We start from the raw sequence: 15,162 nt of genomic DNA on the forward strand, positions 1-15,162 counted from the left end.
TAGGTGGGTGTTGAACAATGAGAACACATGGACACAGGGAGGGGAGCACTACACACTGGGGTCAGTTGGGGGGAAATAGGGGAGGGACGGTGGGGGGTTGGGAGTAGGGGAGAGATAGCAAGGGGAGAGATGCCAGATGTAGGTGATGGGGAGGAAGGCAGCAAATCACATTGCCACGTGTGTACCTATGCAACAATCTTGCATGTTCTTCACATGTACCCCAAAACCTAAAATGCAATAAAATAAATAAATGGGAAAAAAAATCAAAGCCAAGACAAAACCAAGTAAAAAGAGTAGATATATCCAAGCAACTGTAACAAGTTAATTATCACAGTTGGGCCATGAATTTGCCTTTCACAGGCGTCAGCATTTGCTCACCAGATGCGACTACTGAAACTCTGCACCTGTTTAACAGGGTGTTTCTAGACCTATCTCACCAGCAGGGGCTCTGGATTAATTATTCTGTTGTATTTCTCAGGAAGTGGTGAGTAGACCAACTGCCTTGGAATCTTCAAGGATGCCTATTTTTTAAATGCAGATTCCTGGGCCTGCCCTAGGCTTTCTGGAGATAGGGTTCTGGAATCTGCATCTCCGTATTACCCACCAGGTGATATTTTTGCTCTCTAAACTTTGGAAACCACTACCTTCCTGAGAATGGTGTCCATTGCACGGGAACTATAGAACACCCAGCAACAACGAACTAGAAAATTGTTGTAGTGACCAGTCCCTTGGATATTGCTTTATGCCTTGTTATTTCTGCCCTGTGCAGGTAATATACTAAAATGCCTGGTCCATAGTTCACTTGATTTTTTATTTTGAATGGTCCCATGTGCTTGAACTCCTCTAACTAGAATGTTATTCTCTTTCCAGCATCCTTTCCTCCACCTGCTCATCCACACTTTTTTGGTTCCTACCACAAACTCCTGATGGTTGTGCATCTCCCATAACCTGCTGGTTACTTCTAAGCTCAGTTTGATAGGTCTGCATGTGCTACAGTCTCTGCTTGTCTCGCTGGGATCAATTCACTCCATGCTGGTCATGGGCCCATCTGAGACCCTCTCTACCGCAGCTTCTGGCCATCAATGCCTACGTATGGACCTAACTTGGAGAAATTATCTGTTCTTTGTTCCTGAAAGGTATTTCCAGTTCATTGGCTTTATTGGCTTATTCTCTGTATTTGAGGTATGCATCTTACGCTTTTCCCATTCTCTACACACTCTCGGACACAGTCTATTGCTCCTGCTCTTTTCCATTTCCTCAATACATTCATTGGCTTATATTATTGTCTTCTGATGTGTCTCTTACATTTGACAATTTCATATGAAGGCATATCCAACATCTGGCCTTTAAGTTTATGGTCCTAATTTCTAAACTAAACTTATGAATCCTTCAATCATATACTTGGGAATTTATCATCATTTAACATTCATTTACCCCCAAGTAATTTGTTTGTTCTTGTTCCCTGTGAAGTTTTGCCTTTTTGCCAAAAATTTACAATAATAAATACTTTTCCTTGCTCTTTGTGGAATCATTAGGACTCCTGTCAAAAATCTTTGCTCAATTTTTGAGAGGTACCCATTTTCCCTAGCTCAGAGCCTCCCTTTCTGGGCATAGGCCACTCAGAAAATCATTTTTAAAAGATCATGTACAGCACATTCTGGAAGTTTTCTATGATTATGTGGCTTCCAAAGCAATCTGCATGAATCTTCAGCAACCTGCAAGAAGACAGGATGGAAATACCACCTCCACACTCAGCTCCTTTGTTCTTCTACCCAAGGCTTCAAAGTTTTCAGGATGCCTCCCACTTTTCTTCAAATTGACCATACAAGCCAGGACAAGTGCAGAGTGTTCAGTGGGCACAGTGAGGCTTAGGATCTCACTTCTGAATTTTGGGGAAGTTCACCAGGACTATGGAGGCAGCATAGCAGATATAGTACATCACAGTAACACAGGCAATTCCATAGCAACCCATAGGGAATCACAGCTAGCTCCTCATGGGACTTACATGATTTGTTCCATCAGCTGGGGTGCCTGTAAACCCCAGTCATATGCCAGAGCTGCTTCTTACTAGCTGAAGGAAGTGAGCCAATTGTTACATTTTGGGACCTTTGCAAGCTAGTTGTTAAACACAGCCATTATTAAACATTAAATTATGTAAATTAATAAAATCAATTATATTAAAAACATAATAAATACTAAAAACTCATTGCTTTTTAATGATTTTACTATGTATTACTATTATCTATGCTCTTGAGATAATTTATATCTACTAAATATGTATGGTGGAAATAATATACGATAGTGTGCAACTGCACATCTCTTCCCGTCTCTGTGTTCAGTAACACAATGTTGGTAATTTGAAATAGGCTATGGTGGGATATTTACAACACAGTAATCAGCACGTGCTGTAAATCAGGACTTAACCAACCCCCTCCTCCCACCCCCAGCCAATTGTTAAATATGTACCAGTGTATTATTGGCTGTGAACCCAGCCCACTCAGTATTAAGATGGAAAGTATAAAAGTACACCATGGTTATGGGTCAAATTCCCCATCTTTACTTAAAACTTTCTCACTTCCCCCAACCACTTTCCTTTCAATATGGCCCAACATGTCTCAAGCCAAGGCCTGTGGAAACACAACCTATTATCAAATAACTTACCTAAAAAACGTTCACACTGGCCCTCCTTTTTAAAATCATCAGAAATTGGCCGGGTGTGGTGGCTCATGCCTGTAATCCCAGCACTTTGGGAGGCCGAGGCTGGCAGATCACGAGGTCAAGAGATTGACACCATCCTGGCCAACATGGTGAAACCCCATCTCTACTAAAAAATACAAAAACTAGCTGGGCGTGGTGGCGCCTGCCTGTAGTCCCAGCTACTCAGAAGGCTGAGGCAGGAGAATTGCTTGAACCCAGGAGACGGAGATTGTAGTGAGCCAGATTGTGCCACTGCACTCCAGCCTGGCGCCTGGCGACAGAGTGAGACTGTCTCAAAAAAAAAAAAAAAATCATCAGAAATTCTTTCATATAAATTTTACATCTACTTTTTCTCTGCTCAAAGTCCCCGCTCTTTTACCTGCATTGTCTCCCAGACCCTACTATGCACTTGTGTGTCTATGTGTTTATATCTATGTGCTTGTGTTTATGTGTTCGTATCCGTATGTACTAGATAGTAGCTGGGCAGTTACTTCTGATTGACTCAATTAAAATATCTGTAATTTAAGCCCAGCTTAGTATCTACTAAAACACTAGAAGGTGAGATCATTAACTGTCCTAGAATCAATACTTGAGCCCTTAAGAGGGAATTCAGATGGTTAGTAAACATTATTAAAAGATCAGAAAATGGATTCAGAAAAATCTAAAGAAAGTAAGACTCTATGTGGCAATGATAAGGCTAATGGGAAACCTAAAGTGATCATGGAGAATGATTGGGAATTTTATACAAAGAAGTCTTTGTTCTCTGTTTCCACTCATAATAAGCCAGGAGAGATTCAACTTACAGCACTTTGTCAAAAGAACTGTAGAAGAATTCAGTAAGAGAAAATTATCTGAAGGTTCCATTTCTCCTAAAGTTTTTTTAATCAACATTTTAATCAATGATCCTACAGAAGCTTACTATGAAGGTAGAGAGTCTGATTACAAAAAGTCACTCAAAAATATAATCAATGGAGGATGGGATATCTGAGTTGTCTCCACAAATAGATATGGACTCTGGCTTTTAATATCCTACAAAGTTCTAAGCTTAACTGAAGATCCTATTTACTAAAGTTATCCCGAGCAGAGTATGTGTATGATTAAGGGATAAGGATATAAATGCCTAAGACACATGTACCAAATCTGACCAAAGAAACATCTTGTCTAAAATCTTGTTTCTGATAAAGTCAGTGAAGTTATTTTGCTGGAGAGCATATGAGAGCCTCCAATAACGTCCCCAATACTTCATGAGGTCTGTGTGTTTGTCTAATCTCATTTTAAACCAATTTATGTATTAACATGTGCAACCGATCTTAGCGCGGTTGTGGTGTTCGCCGCTGCTCTCCGAGCTTCGCAATGCCGCCCAAGGACGACAAGAAGAAGAAAGACGCCGGAAAGTCGGCCAAGAAAGACAAAGACCCAGTGAACAAATCCGGGGGCAAGGCCAAAAAGAAGAAGTGGTCCAAAGGCAAAGTTCGGGACAAGCTCAATAACTTGGTCTTGTTTGACAAAGCTACCTATGACAAACTCTGTAAGGAAGTTCCCAACTATAAGCTTATAACTCCAGCTGTGGTCTCTGAGAGACTGAAGATTCGAGGCTCCCTTGCCAGGGCAGCCCTTCAGGAGCTCCTTAGCAAAGGACTTATCAAACTGGTTTCAAAGCACAGAGCTCAAGTAATTTACACCAGAAATACCAAGGGTGGAGATGCTCCAGCTGCTGGTGAAGACGCATGAATAGGTCCAACCAACTGTACATTTGGAAAAATAAAACTTTATTAAATCAAAAAAAACAAAACAAAAACAAACAAACAAAAAAAAAAACATGTGCAACCTCCTATGGTAATTACTTCTCTATTTTTTATTACCACTCTAATGATAGATATAGTTTCTATACAAGTTTCTTCCAGTATTCTGAAATTCACTAAATCTCTATGTATGTATTATAATATTTTTTGGAATAGAAAAGGTAAAAATTACTAAATTCATTCATTAATTGGTAAATGCAATGAATTCTAATGAATTAATCAATTAATTTTAAAAGTCAGAATTAACCCTATTCAAGCCCTACAAGATTTAAGACTTCCAGGGACTTTCATAATTTGGCCTCTAGTTATCTATTTAATTTTTTCTCTCACCACAACCTTTTCTCAACCTACTCCAAAGGCTTCAACGATAGTAAATTACTGAATTACTTTCAGTTCCTTAAAAGTGCCATGGAGATTTGGCAGGAGGACTTTTCCTATTTCTGGAAGGCCTTTTCTTCTACTGTGAAGACGTCTGACTCATCCCTGGTACCCTTACCTGGTTTAAGAGCTACTTCCATATGTCCCCATAGCAGTTTGTGCTTGCCTTCCCCAAGAATATCTGAAACTCTCACTAGGCTTTTAGGTTCTTGAAAACAGAGACAGTGTTATTTTTGTACATCATTGTATCCCAGGGTAGTAGGCGCTCAATAATTATTATTAAATGTATAAATCAAATAGGTTAGTGGATTTTAAATAATAGTATCACTGTGTTCTCAGACTCGAGGTCAGTCTATCAACTCTGCTCCTTTGAAGTTGAAGTTGAAATATGGCCCAACTTCATGGCCATTATATTCATCATTTTCGGAATCATGCCAGGAATCATGAAGTTTCCCAAAAGCAAATTCATGATGATTTTACACACATGTCATTTCATGCCTTTGCTTTCTTTCCTGGTGATGTCCGGGATTTCACTGGACTTTTGGCTGATATCTTCAGATAATACTTGTAATGGCTTCAAGGTCTTTTTTACCAGGTTGGAAATAATCATTTAGAATTATCATCCTGTAAGAATGGTTTGTAGGATAGAAAAATCAGAAACAGTGAACTGAGTTTAAATTTATCTTAAGTTAGATTCTGTTACCAGCAGCACAAATTTTATCCCTTTGTTAAACAGAGCTGAAAAGCTATTGTAAAGTTCAAGAACATCTCCCTTAAGGAACAAAAGCAGGAGAAAACTTCTGTTATGATGAGTGAAATCAAACAAACCTTGATTCTGAAACAGCTTTGTTCTCAGAAAGATGGATGACTTTTTAAGGGAGGAGACCAAAACAAGAGTAAAAAACCAAAGGCCGGGCTTGGGACCAGTTAAGATAAGATAAGCATAAAGGGGTCTGCTCGAAAGCTATGTATAGGCTTGATAGGGAGAACAGAAGAGTGTCATGGCAGTAAGGTATGAATTACAGAAAGATGCCTTGGTTTATAAGAGATTTTACTTGGTTTTATTCATCTGCTCTCAGGTGTGTAATACTTTAAGATTGGAAAGTAATTTTCTTGTAAATAGTTTTAATAAAAACATTTTATATTAATTAATTTTTTTAATTTCAATTTTAATTAATATATTTTTTGAAATGGAGTCTCACTCTGTTACCCAGGCTGGAGGGTAATGGCAAGATCACAGCTCATTGCAACCTCCGCATCATATATTCAAGCAATTCTCCTGCCTCAGCCTCCCGAGTAGCTGGGATTACAAGCATCCACCACTACTCCTGGCTAATTTTTGTATTTTTAGTAGAGACAGGGTTTCACCATGTTGGCCAGGCTGGTCTCAAACTCCCGACATCAGATGATCCACCAACCTTGGCCTCCCAAAGTGCTGGGATTACAGGTGTGAACCACAGTGACTAGCCTTTGAGATTCATTTAAAAGCAGTTTTCACTTACAAGTTATTTTAAATTATTTTTCTATAAGACTTTATGTGCTTCTAGATGATAGTTTCTAAAATAAATTGTCATTTAAACTCCAAGTCCTGTCTCAGGACATTATAGGTGAATAATGAAGGTCACTTTATGATAATTATTAGTAAAAATACAGCTATCTGCTTAGATCATTATTGGGAACAAGCAAATTTTTCTTTTTCTTTGAAAATAAAAAGGATCAAATGATATAAATCTTCCAGTTGTGACTCATAATAATTAAAGATTGATGCTTAAAGCATAAATATCTCTTTTTCTGCCTCTCTCCATAAACTCGCCTTCTTAATGATTTTAATCAAATGTTCAGGTGAAATGGCATTGATTTTATACCATGAGGCTTGGAAAAGCGGCTCAAGAGGGTTGAGTCACATTCACACTAGTCACTGTGGCAGTGATCACAGATCATCGTGATGACGGGAACAGGATAATTGAAAGATTCTGCACTCTGGTCCAAAAAAATCAGCTGCACAAGGACAGGGCTGGGGAGACAGAGCTTAGTGGTGCATGTATAAAAGAGATGGTCATTATCTAGGTTCATGCCCTGAGATTGGTTTTTATGTCTCACTGGTTTATTTTAATCTGAACAGACACAGTTTTTTCCCATAATATTAAGTTTTCTGAAGCGCTTAAGGAATGCTTTTTAATTTAAAGTTTTGTAGGATGTTCCTCATTTTTGATTTGTCTGATCATTTCTCCTTGATATCCAATTATTTACTTTGGTTCCTCTTTCCCCTGAATTTCCTATAAACAGTAAGTTGGGTCTTAAATAGGGGTTGACACACTACGACCCTGGGATCAAATCCAATCTACTGCTTATTTTTAGAAATAAAGTTTCATTGGCACAGAGCCACACCCATTTGCTTACATATTGTCAGAGCTGAGAAGCTGTGACAGAGACCGGATAACCCACAAAACCTAAAATAATTACGGTCTAACTCTTTCCAAATAAAATTTGCCAAATCATCGACTAAGAAATTGATTAGGTTGGGGTAAAATATTTTGGCACCAGGGTGATGTACTTCATATTGTACCATCATGAGGCACACTGTCAGGTTGCCCCACTATCAGTGATGCTAAATCAGTACACTTGGTTAAGGTAGTGATAGCCAGATCTCTCCATTGTAAAGGCATATTTTTCCCCTTTTAAATTAGTAATTCACAGAGTTATACTTGGTTCTGTGTAAATATCTGATTTTCTGAAAAATCCTTTATCTAAAAGTTTCACCATCCATTGATGATATTGAATTATTACATTAGGAAGTGAAAAATGTTATTTTCTAAATCTATAATTTCTTCAGCATTTATTAGCTGACACAATAAAATAGCCTAAATTCACCCTGTAATTTCCCTGCCCCAGACCTGGAATCAGCCATTTGCTTCCCAATTAGCCCTGGTTCCTTTAGATGGGAAATAATATCTAGAAATCAATATCTAGATACTAGGTATGCTCATTGCCACTGGAGTGGATTGTTTCTAGGCCCTATTGTGATGCTTTCTAGAGAGTAAAAAATTTATTTAAAAAATTATAAGTTCTGATTTATATTTTCATTTTATATTTAATATTACAGTTTTGAAATTTTGATTTAATATTGGCATTTTTCTTTTACACAGGGTCTTAGTCCTGTTAATATTAATATGTTGATTTACATGTTTTATTCCACTACAAATTTAAAATATTTCAAAGTTTCAATACCAGTGTTACCATTAATAATAAACCTAATGAGTGAAGTCTGGGATTTCTTTTCAGTACTTTTTCCCTAAAAATATATCTAAATAACATATACAGAGTACTGTTTTATTACTATTTTTTTTGAGACAGGGTCTCACTCTGTCACCCAGGTTGAAGTACAGTATTATGATCTTGGCTCGTTGCAACCTCCACTTGGTCCCAGGTTCAAGTGACCCTCCCACCTCAGCCTCCTGTAGCTGGAACTACAGGTATACAAGCCTGGCTAATGTTTTTGTATTTTCGCTAGACACAGGGTTTCATCATGTTGCCCAGGCTGCTCTGGAACTCCTGAACTTAAGCAGTCCACCCACCTCAGCTTCCTAAAGTGCTGGGATTACAATTGTGAGCCATTAAGCCTGGCCCAGAGTTTTCAAAAGTTACTTAAAATTGTGTTTTTTCTTCATGTAGTTATATTATCTGAGTTGGGAGGGGTTATAAAAAACTTTCTTATGACAATTGGGGAAATTTGAATATGGCTAGATACTAATTGATATTATGGAATTACCATTCATTTTCTTAGGTATCACAGTGGTATCGTCGTTAAGTAGGTGATTGTTGTTATTCTCAGCTAATTCATGTCAACGTGAATAAAGTGTCATGATGTCTGCAAGTTTCTTTCAGAATGGCATAGCAAAAAAAAGTGTGTGTGTGTGTGTGTGTGTGTGTGTGTGTGTGTGTGTGTAGAGAGAGAGAGAGAGAGAGAAAGTACAAATGATAAAGCAAATTCAGCAAAATATTAAAAATCAGGAAACTGGGTAGAAATTGTTTGCACTATTCTTATAACTCTTCCTTAAGCCTGAAATTTTATCAAAAATTTAAATTTAGAGAAAATGGTGGGGAGAAAGAAAAATATTATCATTGTTCCATATGAATTTCTTAATGTGTTCCATACATGCATGCAGAAACACCTTCCCACTTTGGGCAAAATTAATTAATGTATATATCTTGGGGAAAGAAGCTTGTAAGTTTGCTCTGTTTTAGTAGAAGGGTCAGACCATACATAAGGCTCTGAGTGTTAGACCGTGGAAGTGAATAGGCAGAAAAGAATGTAATCAGATGAGAATGGTGTCTTAGGTTTAATAGAATGTCAAGTTTTCTCAGCTTTCCTTCATTTCCGTTCATTACTAAAGACTAGATAGAACCCAAATATGTAAGAATATTTTGCTTTTAAGCAGCAATACTAATGTTTCCTCCTTCTTCCACCATCCTGCTAGACCTGGGGTCAGTGCATATTTTGTGGAAAGGGTGGCAAATAATATATTCTTCAGGCCTGTGGTGGGCCATACAGTCTCTGTTGGCATCTATTCAGTGCTGTCACTGCAGCACACAAAAGCAGCCAGAGACAAACAAATAAGCTTGGCTCTGTTCCAATAAAACTTTACTTATGACGCAGAAATTTTAATTTCATATAATTTCTGCACAATGCTAATTCTTTTTTATCTTTTTTCAACCATTTAAAAATGTAAAAACACATTCTTAGCTTGCAGGCAATGCCAAAAAACAGGCAGAGAGCCAGATATGGACTAACCCAGGGAAAAAAAGGGAAAACTTACAATTGAATTTTTGTGTCGGCTGCCCTTTAGCTGCCTAGCTTAACTTTGGTGACGGAAAGGGGCTCTCTTGGATGGTGTGACGGGTTTGAGAAGCACTATACTCTTAAGACATTGAACAGAGAGTAGGAGTCTTCTCTGAGACCTCCACGATTAAAGAAGCCCATGAGCTTCTCTAAGTGCGGAGGCTTGCTTCAAGTTTGTAATCAGTGTGATTGAAGGAATCATAATGAAGGTAATGGTAACTGGAACCTTGGTCTGTTAGTCCAGTATCTATTCAGAGTTGGACAGCAATGTCTTATTGGCTCCCTTCTGCAAGTTGAAGCCACATTACTCACTGTCTGTGCTTTGAGGCCTTTACCTTGACAGATCAATCTCGTGTTAATATAGCTGTGGATTAAACTTGGTTTGCTTTCAGATATGAACTTGTCTTATTTAAATAAATGTATATTAGATGCTGATACAACAAATTCCTACGCAATAAGCTTTATTTACAATAATTTATGTCATTTAATAATACCTTCTATAGTGATCCTGAACCACAACGTGCAGGCAGCATCACAGTGGTGTCCTCTGGCCACTCAGAATTTTCCTCCTAAATCCTTCTCCACTACAAATGGCAAATGCGTTGAAAGCATACTCCCTCCAAAAAGAACTCATAAAAGAAAGACCTTACAGCGATGGAGACAGATATGGGGAAAGAGAAATATACAATATGCTCAATATTAAAAGTTTGTTAGGAGAAAGATTTACATTTGTTTCACATGGTCTCAAGCAATAGAAAGAGGACCAATGTGTACCAGAGACATATCTGGGCTTACTATCAAAAAATAAAGGAATAAAAAAAAAGGAAAAGAAAAAAATTCTATAGCTATCCAAACATGAAATATACTGCCCTCAAAGATAGCAATTCAACATTAGGAGATGCATATGTACCTAGGATGCATGAAATGTAGGAACACTTAGTAGAGAAGTGGAAGAGATTTAAACATTAAAACAATTGAATTAGATGACTTTTAAGGTTTATGATCTTTAATACTTAGGCCTGACGATTTTGAGATGGTACTTTTTCCTTTGTTTAGAACAAAAAGACAAACATTAATAACCAAGAGACAATTCCTTATTCCTCTAGTTTAACCACAACTAAAACAAATGCGGCTCATTCAACTATAACAAATCAAGGCCCTACCACTTACCCAGTAGTGGCTTCTTCTAGTTAGATTCCTCTTCTCAATGAGTATTTATTAAGATTGAGTTACCTACAATGTCTCAGATACAAAGGTAGGATGCTGAAGACAGACACAAATTTCACTTCTCTTTACTGGAGAAGATAAAAATTTAACAAGTAATTATAATATAAAATGAGTGTTAAGATTGCACAGGAAAAGGGCACTATAGTGGTTTTAAAATAGGATCATAAATTATTGGATACTCCTCTATTGAGAGTTTGGATCTAAATGCCTTCTACTTGAATCTGGATGGGCCTTAGAATTAATTTGACCAGTGGATAAAATACAAGTAACACTATGTAATTTCCAAGACAAAGTAATGAAAGCTATAAGGCTTTATGACTTTTTTCCCTTTTTTGTTGGAAGATAAGCTCTTGGAGCTTAGAGGCATTACATAGGAAGTCCAGCTCCTCTGAGGCCGCTATGCTTTGAAGAAGCCAAGCTTCATGGAGAGACCATGCATGATCCCAAATGACAGTTCCCAGCTATACCCAGCTTTCTAGTCATCTCAGCTTAAACGAAAGAAGTCATCAGATTATTCCCTCCCCAGCCATGCAAGACTTCCAAGCTGAAACTCTAGAAATTATGAAGCAGAAACAAACCATTCTCTCCATCCCCTGTCCAAATTCTTGACTCCGTCCAAATTCATCTCAACAGGCATCATGAAAACATGCACCAAGAAGACCTCACTTCAACAAGGAACCAAAGAAGGTCTCGTGGAGGAAGTCACATTTGTGCAGAGAAATGAAGAACACAGGAATGGAGTCAGCCCCAGGAATGTTCGCAGTAGAAGAAACATCCATCTGAAGACCCAGTAGAGGCAAGACAAATCCTAGGGCCCTTGAGGAATTGGCACAGCCCAGCAGCCCAGCAGTCTGGAGAGGAGTGGGAGGGGCAGGAGTCTGGTGAGAGATTAAAGAGCTAAGCAGAGTCTAGCCATGGGCATCCCAGAGGCAACATTAAGGCAACTGAACTTTACCCAAAGTGTGAAGAAAGATCACAGAAGGGTTTTCAGTATCTGAATGGCATGACTGGCTGTGTTTGCTCTGGGGCAAGGCTGACGTAGTGGGGCGTTGTGGCTGTAATTCAGGTGAGAGAGGATAGTGGCCCTATCAGGGTGATATCAAAGGATATCAATATTCAAAAGGTAAATTCAAAGCATTTAATAAGCCTTTGACTATAGATGTGGGGAGTGAGAGAAGGAGGAGTCACCTTGGGTTTCTGATTGGGCAGTGAGTACATCCGGTTGTCATTTACAGAAAAGGAGATGCTGGAGGAAGAAGGTGGAGAGAGTGATGAATAGCTCTATCTGAGGTATGGAAAATGTGAAGTGCCAGAGAGACATCCCATATGGCAAAGCCCCAGAGACAGCTGGCTGAACATTGTAGATAGGGAAGAGGGTGTAGAGAGAAACAAATATAACAGTGTGTATTGTGCTCCAGGTACTTTATATACATTATTTCCTTTAATTCTGCTAACAACCACTTGGGTGTGTTCAGAGACGTAGGTAACTTGACTAAGGTCATAGAGGTAGGAAGTGGTAAGGTAGGGATTTTAAAACAGATTTTTCTTACTTCACATTAAAAAAAAGACAATCATAATGCCAGGTGATTCTTTTTAGGTTTGGAAGGCAGCAAAATCAGCATTTGGGAATGCCTCTCCAGTCAGTTTAATGAGTGACCTGAACAGCCAATAGTATGAACACAGGCCAGAACAAGAGAAAGCCATCCAGCTGGTCCAGGCCATGATACAGATGCCAATGCCACTTGACCTTGATGCAGAGGGTACACTGGTGCCCAGGTGTATTCTGGGTGACTAGAACATCTTATAGAACATGTCAAAACCTTTATAGGTTCTTACATAGTAGAGACCCTCAGGGTTCTGCAGCCCAATCATCCCTTCTTTGCCAGTTGTAATTTTTCTTTTACGATCTAGCTCTTGAATCACTATTGGACCCGGGTGATCATTATGATTAACTATCATTTGTCAAACAGATACATGTGGTAGGCATTGTATTAAGTGTTTTCCATGTTTTAATGTATTTATTCCTCACAAGAACCATATGAGGTATGTAATTTTTTTAACCTCCATTTCATAAACAAGGGTTTGGCTCCTGACCTTAAGACACCAGGTAACAATGAGACTCTAGCTATTCCAATGAGCTGGGTGTCATCTGAGCCGCCAGATACATCAAGCGGTGCCTAAGCAGTACCAGCTCATCAAACGAATGTGGAATGGGCCTGAAGACCCAGGTAATTTACACAGACAGGCAGCTCCCACTCAGCCTGCCACTCATGCCACAGTGACACCCCTCCTTCAACCCACACCAACAGCCCCTAAGACACCCTCTGGAAAAAAAATGAGCTGATTTTACAGCTGGATCTACACATGCACTGGTGCAGACAGAAGCGGAGTGCTGGGATTGATGACACTGCTCAGACATGTCCCTGAAAGGGGATGGAGGAGGAAAATTTCCCATACAAATATAATTTCAATAGGATGATTTCCATGTTCACTTTACCTGACGTAAAGAATTAGTGACTGGCTCACATCAGGTACTCAACAAATTTTTTTAGCAGATGAATAAAAGATGGATTCATAACATTTTGTGGGCAGTAGCCAATGGTTTGGCCAGTAGGTTAGGAACACTGAAGGGATAAGATTGGAGGATTTGTGAAGTCTCAGAAAGATTGTTGGAATTAGTCAACAATTAGAGTGCATAAGTATTATATGAAGGTGGTTTTAAAGAAGTAGGTGGGAGTCACGGCCTACTGTGTGTGTATCAGTTTTCTTCCCCAGCAACCTGCTACTTGCTCAGTGGGATTATGATCAAATGCTCCTAGTGGTGGGAACAGGAGCTATGCACTGCTCAACCAAGTAGGTTGCTTTTATCAAGGCTAATCTGACTACAGCACCTGTGAGTCCTTAGCGTGGTATAACACCCTAAGGGAATCAGCCAATTTTAGCCAGTTCCAATATTTTATTGCATGCTTTCCAACATGGGAAGGGCAGAAAAAATAATTGGATTTTCTTTCACTATACACTGTTTTTGTGCCAACTGTGTATCCATATCATCCCACAGGACACTGTTTCTTCCTAAGGAAGTCCATGTACTGTGTAAGAAGTAGAGCAACGGGCTGAAGCATTCACTGCATCACCCGGATGCTCCCGTCCTTATAAAACAGCAGAATGACCAGTTGAAGGACTCCGCTACAGAATGAACAGGCAAGCAGTATTTTCTGAGGTTCAATGTTGTTTTATAAGAAGTGACTTTGCTCTGATTAGTGACAAATATACAGTGCTATTTTTTTTTTCCCATTTATTTATTTTACTGCATTTTACATTTTGGGGTACATGTGAAGAACATGCAAAATTGTTGCATAGGAACACACGTGGCAGTGTGATTTGCTGCCTTCCTCCCCATCACCTACATCTGGCATTTCTCCCCTTGCTATCTCTCCCCAGCTTCCCACCCCCCACCCTCCCTCCCCTATTTCCCCCCAACTGACCCCAGTGTGTAGTGCTCCCCTCCCTGTGTCCATGTGTTCTCATTGTTCAACACCCACCTATGAGTGAGAACATGCGGTGTTTGATCTTCTGCTCTTCTGTCAGTTTGCTGAGAATGATGGTTTCCAGGTTCATCCATGTCCCTACAAAGGACCCAAACTCATCGTTTCTGATGGCTGCATAATATTCCATGGTGTATATGTGCCACATTTTCCCTATCCAGTCTATCGTCGATGGGCATTTGGGTTGGTTCCAGGTCTTTGCTATTGTAAACAGTGCTGCAATGAACATCGTGTGCACGTGTCCTTACAGTAGAACGATTTGTAATCCTTTGGATATATACCCAGTAATGGGATTGCTGGGTCAAATGGAATTTCTATTTCTAGGTCCTTGAGGAATCGCCACACTGTCTTCCACAATGGTTGCACTAATTTACACTCCCACCAACAGTGCAAAAGTGTTCCTATTTCTCCACATCCTCTCCAGCATCTGTTGTCTCCAGATTTTTTAATGATCGCCATTCTAACCGGCGTGAGATGGTATCTCAGTGTAGTTTTGATTTGCATTTCTCTGATGACCAGTGATGATGAGCATTTTTTCATATGTTTGTTGACCTCACGTATGTCTTCTTTTGAGAAGTGTCTGTTCATATCCTTTGCCCACTTTTGAATGGGCTTGTTAGTTTTTTTTCTTGTAAATCTGCTTTAGTTCTTTGTAAATTACGGATATCAGCCC

At 39.1% G+C, this 15,162-nt stretch overlaps 2 protein-coding genes across 6 annotated transcripts in view; one reads left to right on the forward strand and one right to left on the reverse strand.

Moving 5' to 3' along the window:
• Positions 1–15,162, reverse strand: part of CCDC148 (coiled-coil domain containing 148) — a 204,631-nt gene that overhangs the window by 30,565 nt on the left and 158,904 nt on the right. The window lies entirely within an intron of this gene.
• LOC116557045 (40S ribosomal protein S25) lies at positions 3,998–4,484 on the forward strand. The gene has a single exon (XM_032286474.1). The coding sequence runs from the start codon at positions 4,051–4,053 to the stop codon at positions 4,426–4,428; it is 378 nt and encodes a 125-aa protein (XP_032142365.1). The 5' UTR covers positions 3,998–4,050; the 3' UTR covers positions 4,429–4,484.

This window comes from Sapajus apella, unplaced genomic scaffold, assembly GCF_009761245.1.
Source record: "Sapajus apella isolate SASKATOON/1434 unplaced genomic scaffold, GSC_monkey_1.0 scaffold18, whole genome shotgun sequence".
NCBI classification, from domain to species: Eukaryota; Metazoa; Chordata; class Mammalia; order Primates; family Cebidae; genus Sapajus; species Sapajus apella.

Excerpts from the sequence above, each read along its gene's own strand:
- LOC116557045 (XM_032286474.1), top strand. The coding sequence starts at position 4,051 with ATGCCGCCCAAGGACGACAAGAAGAAGAAAGACGCCGGAAAGTCGGCC.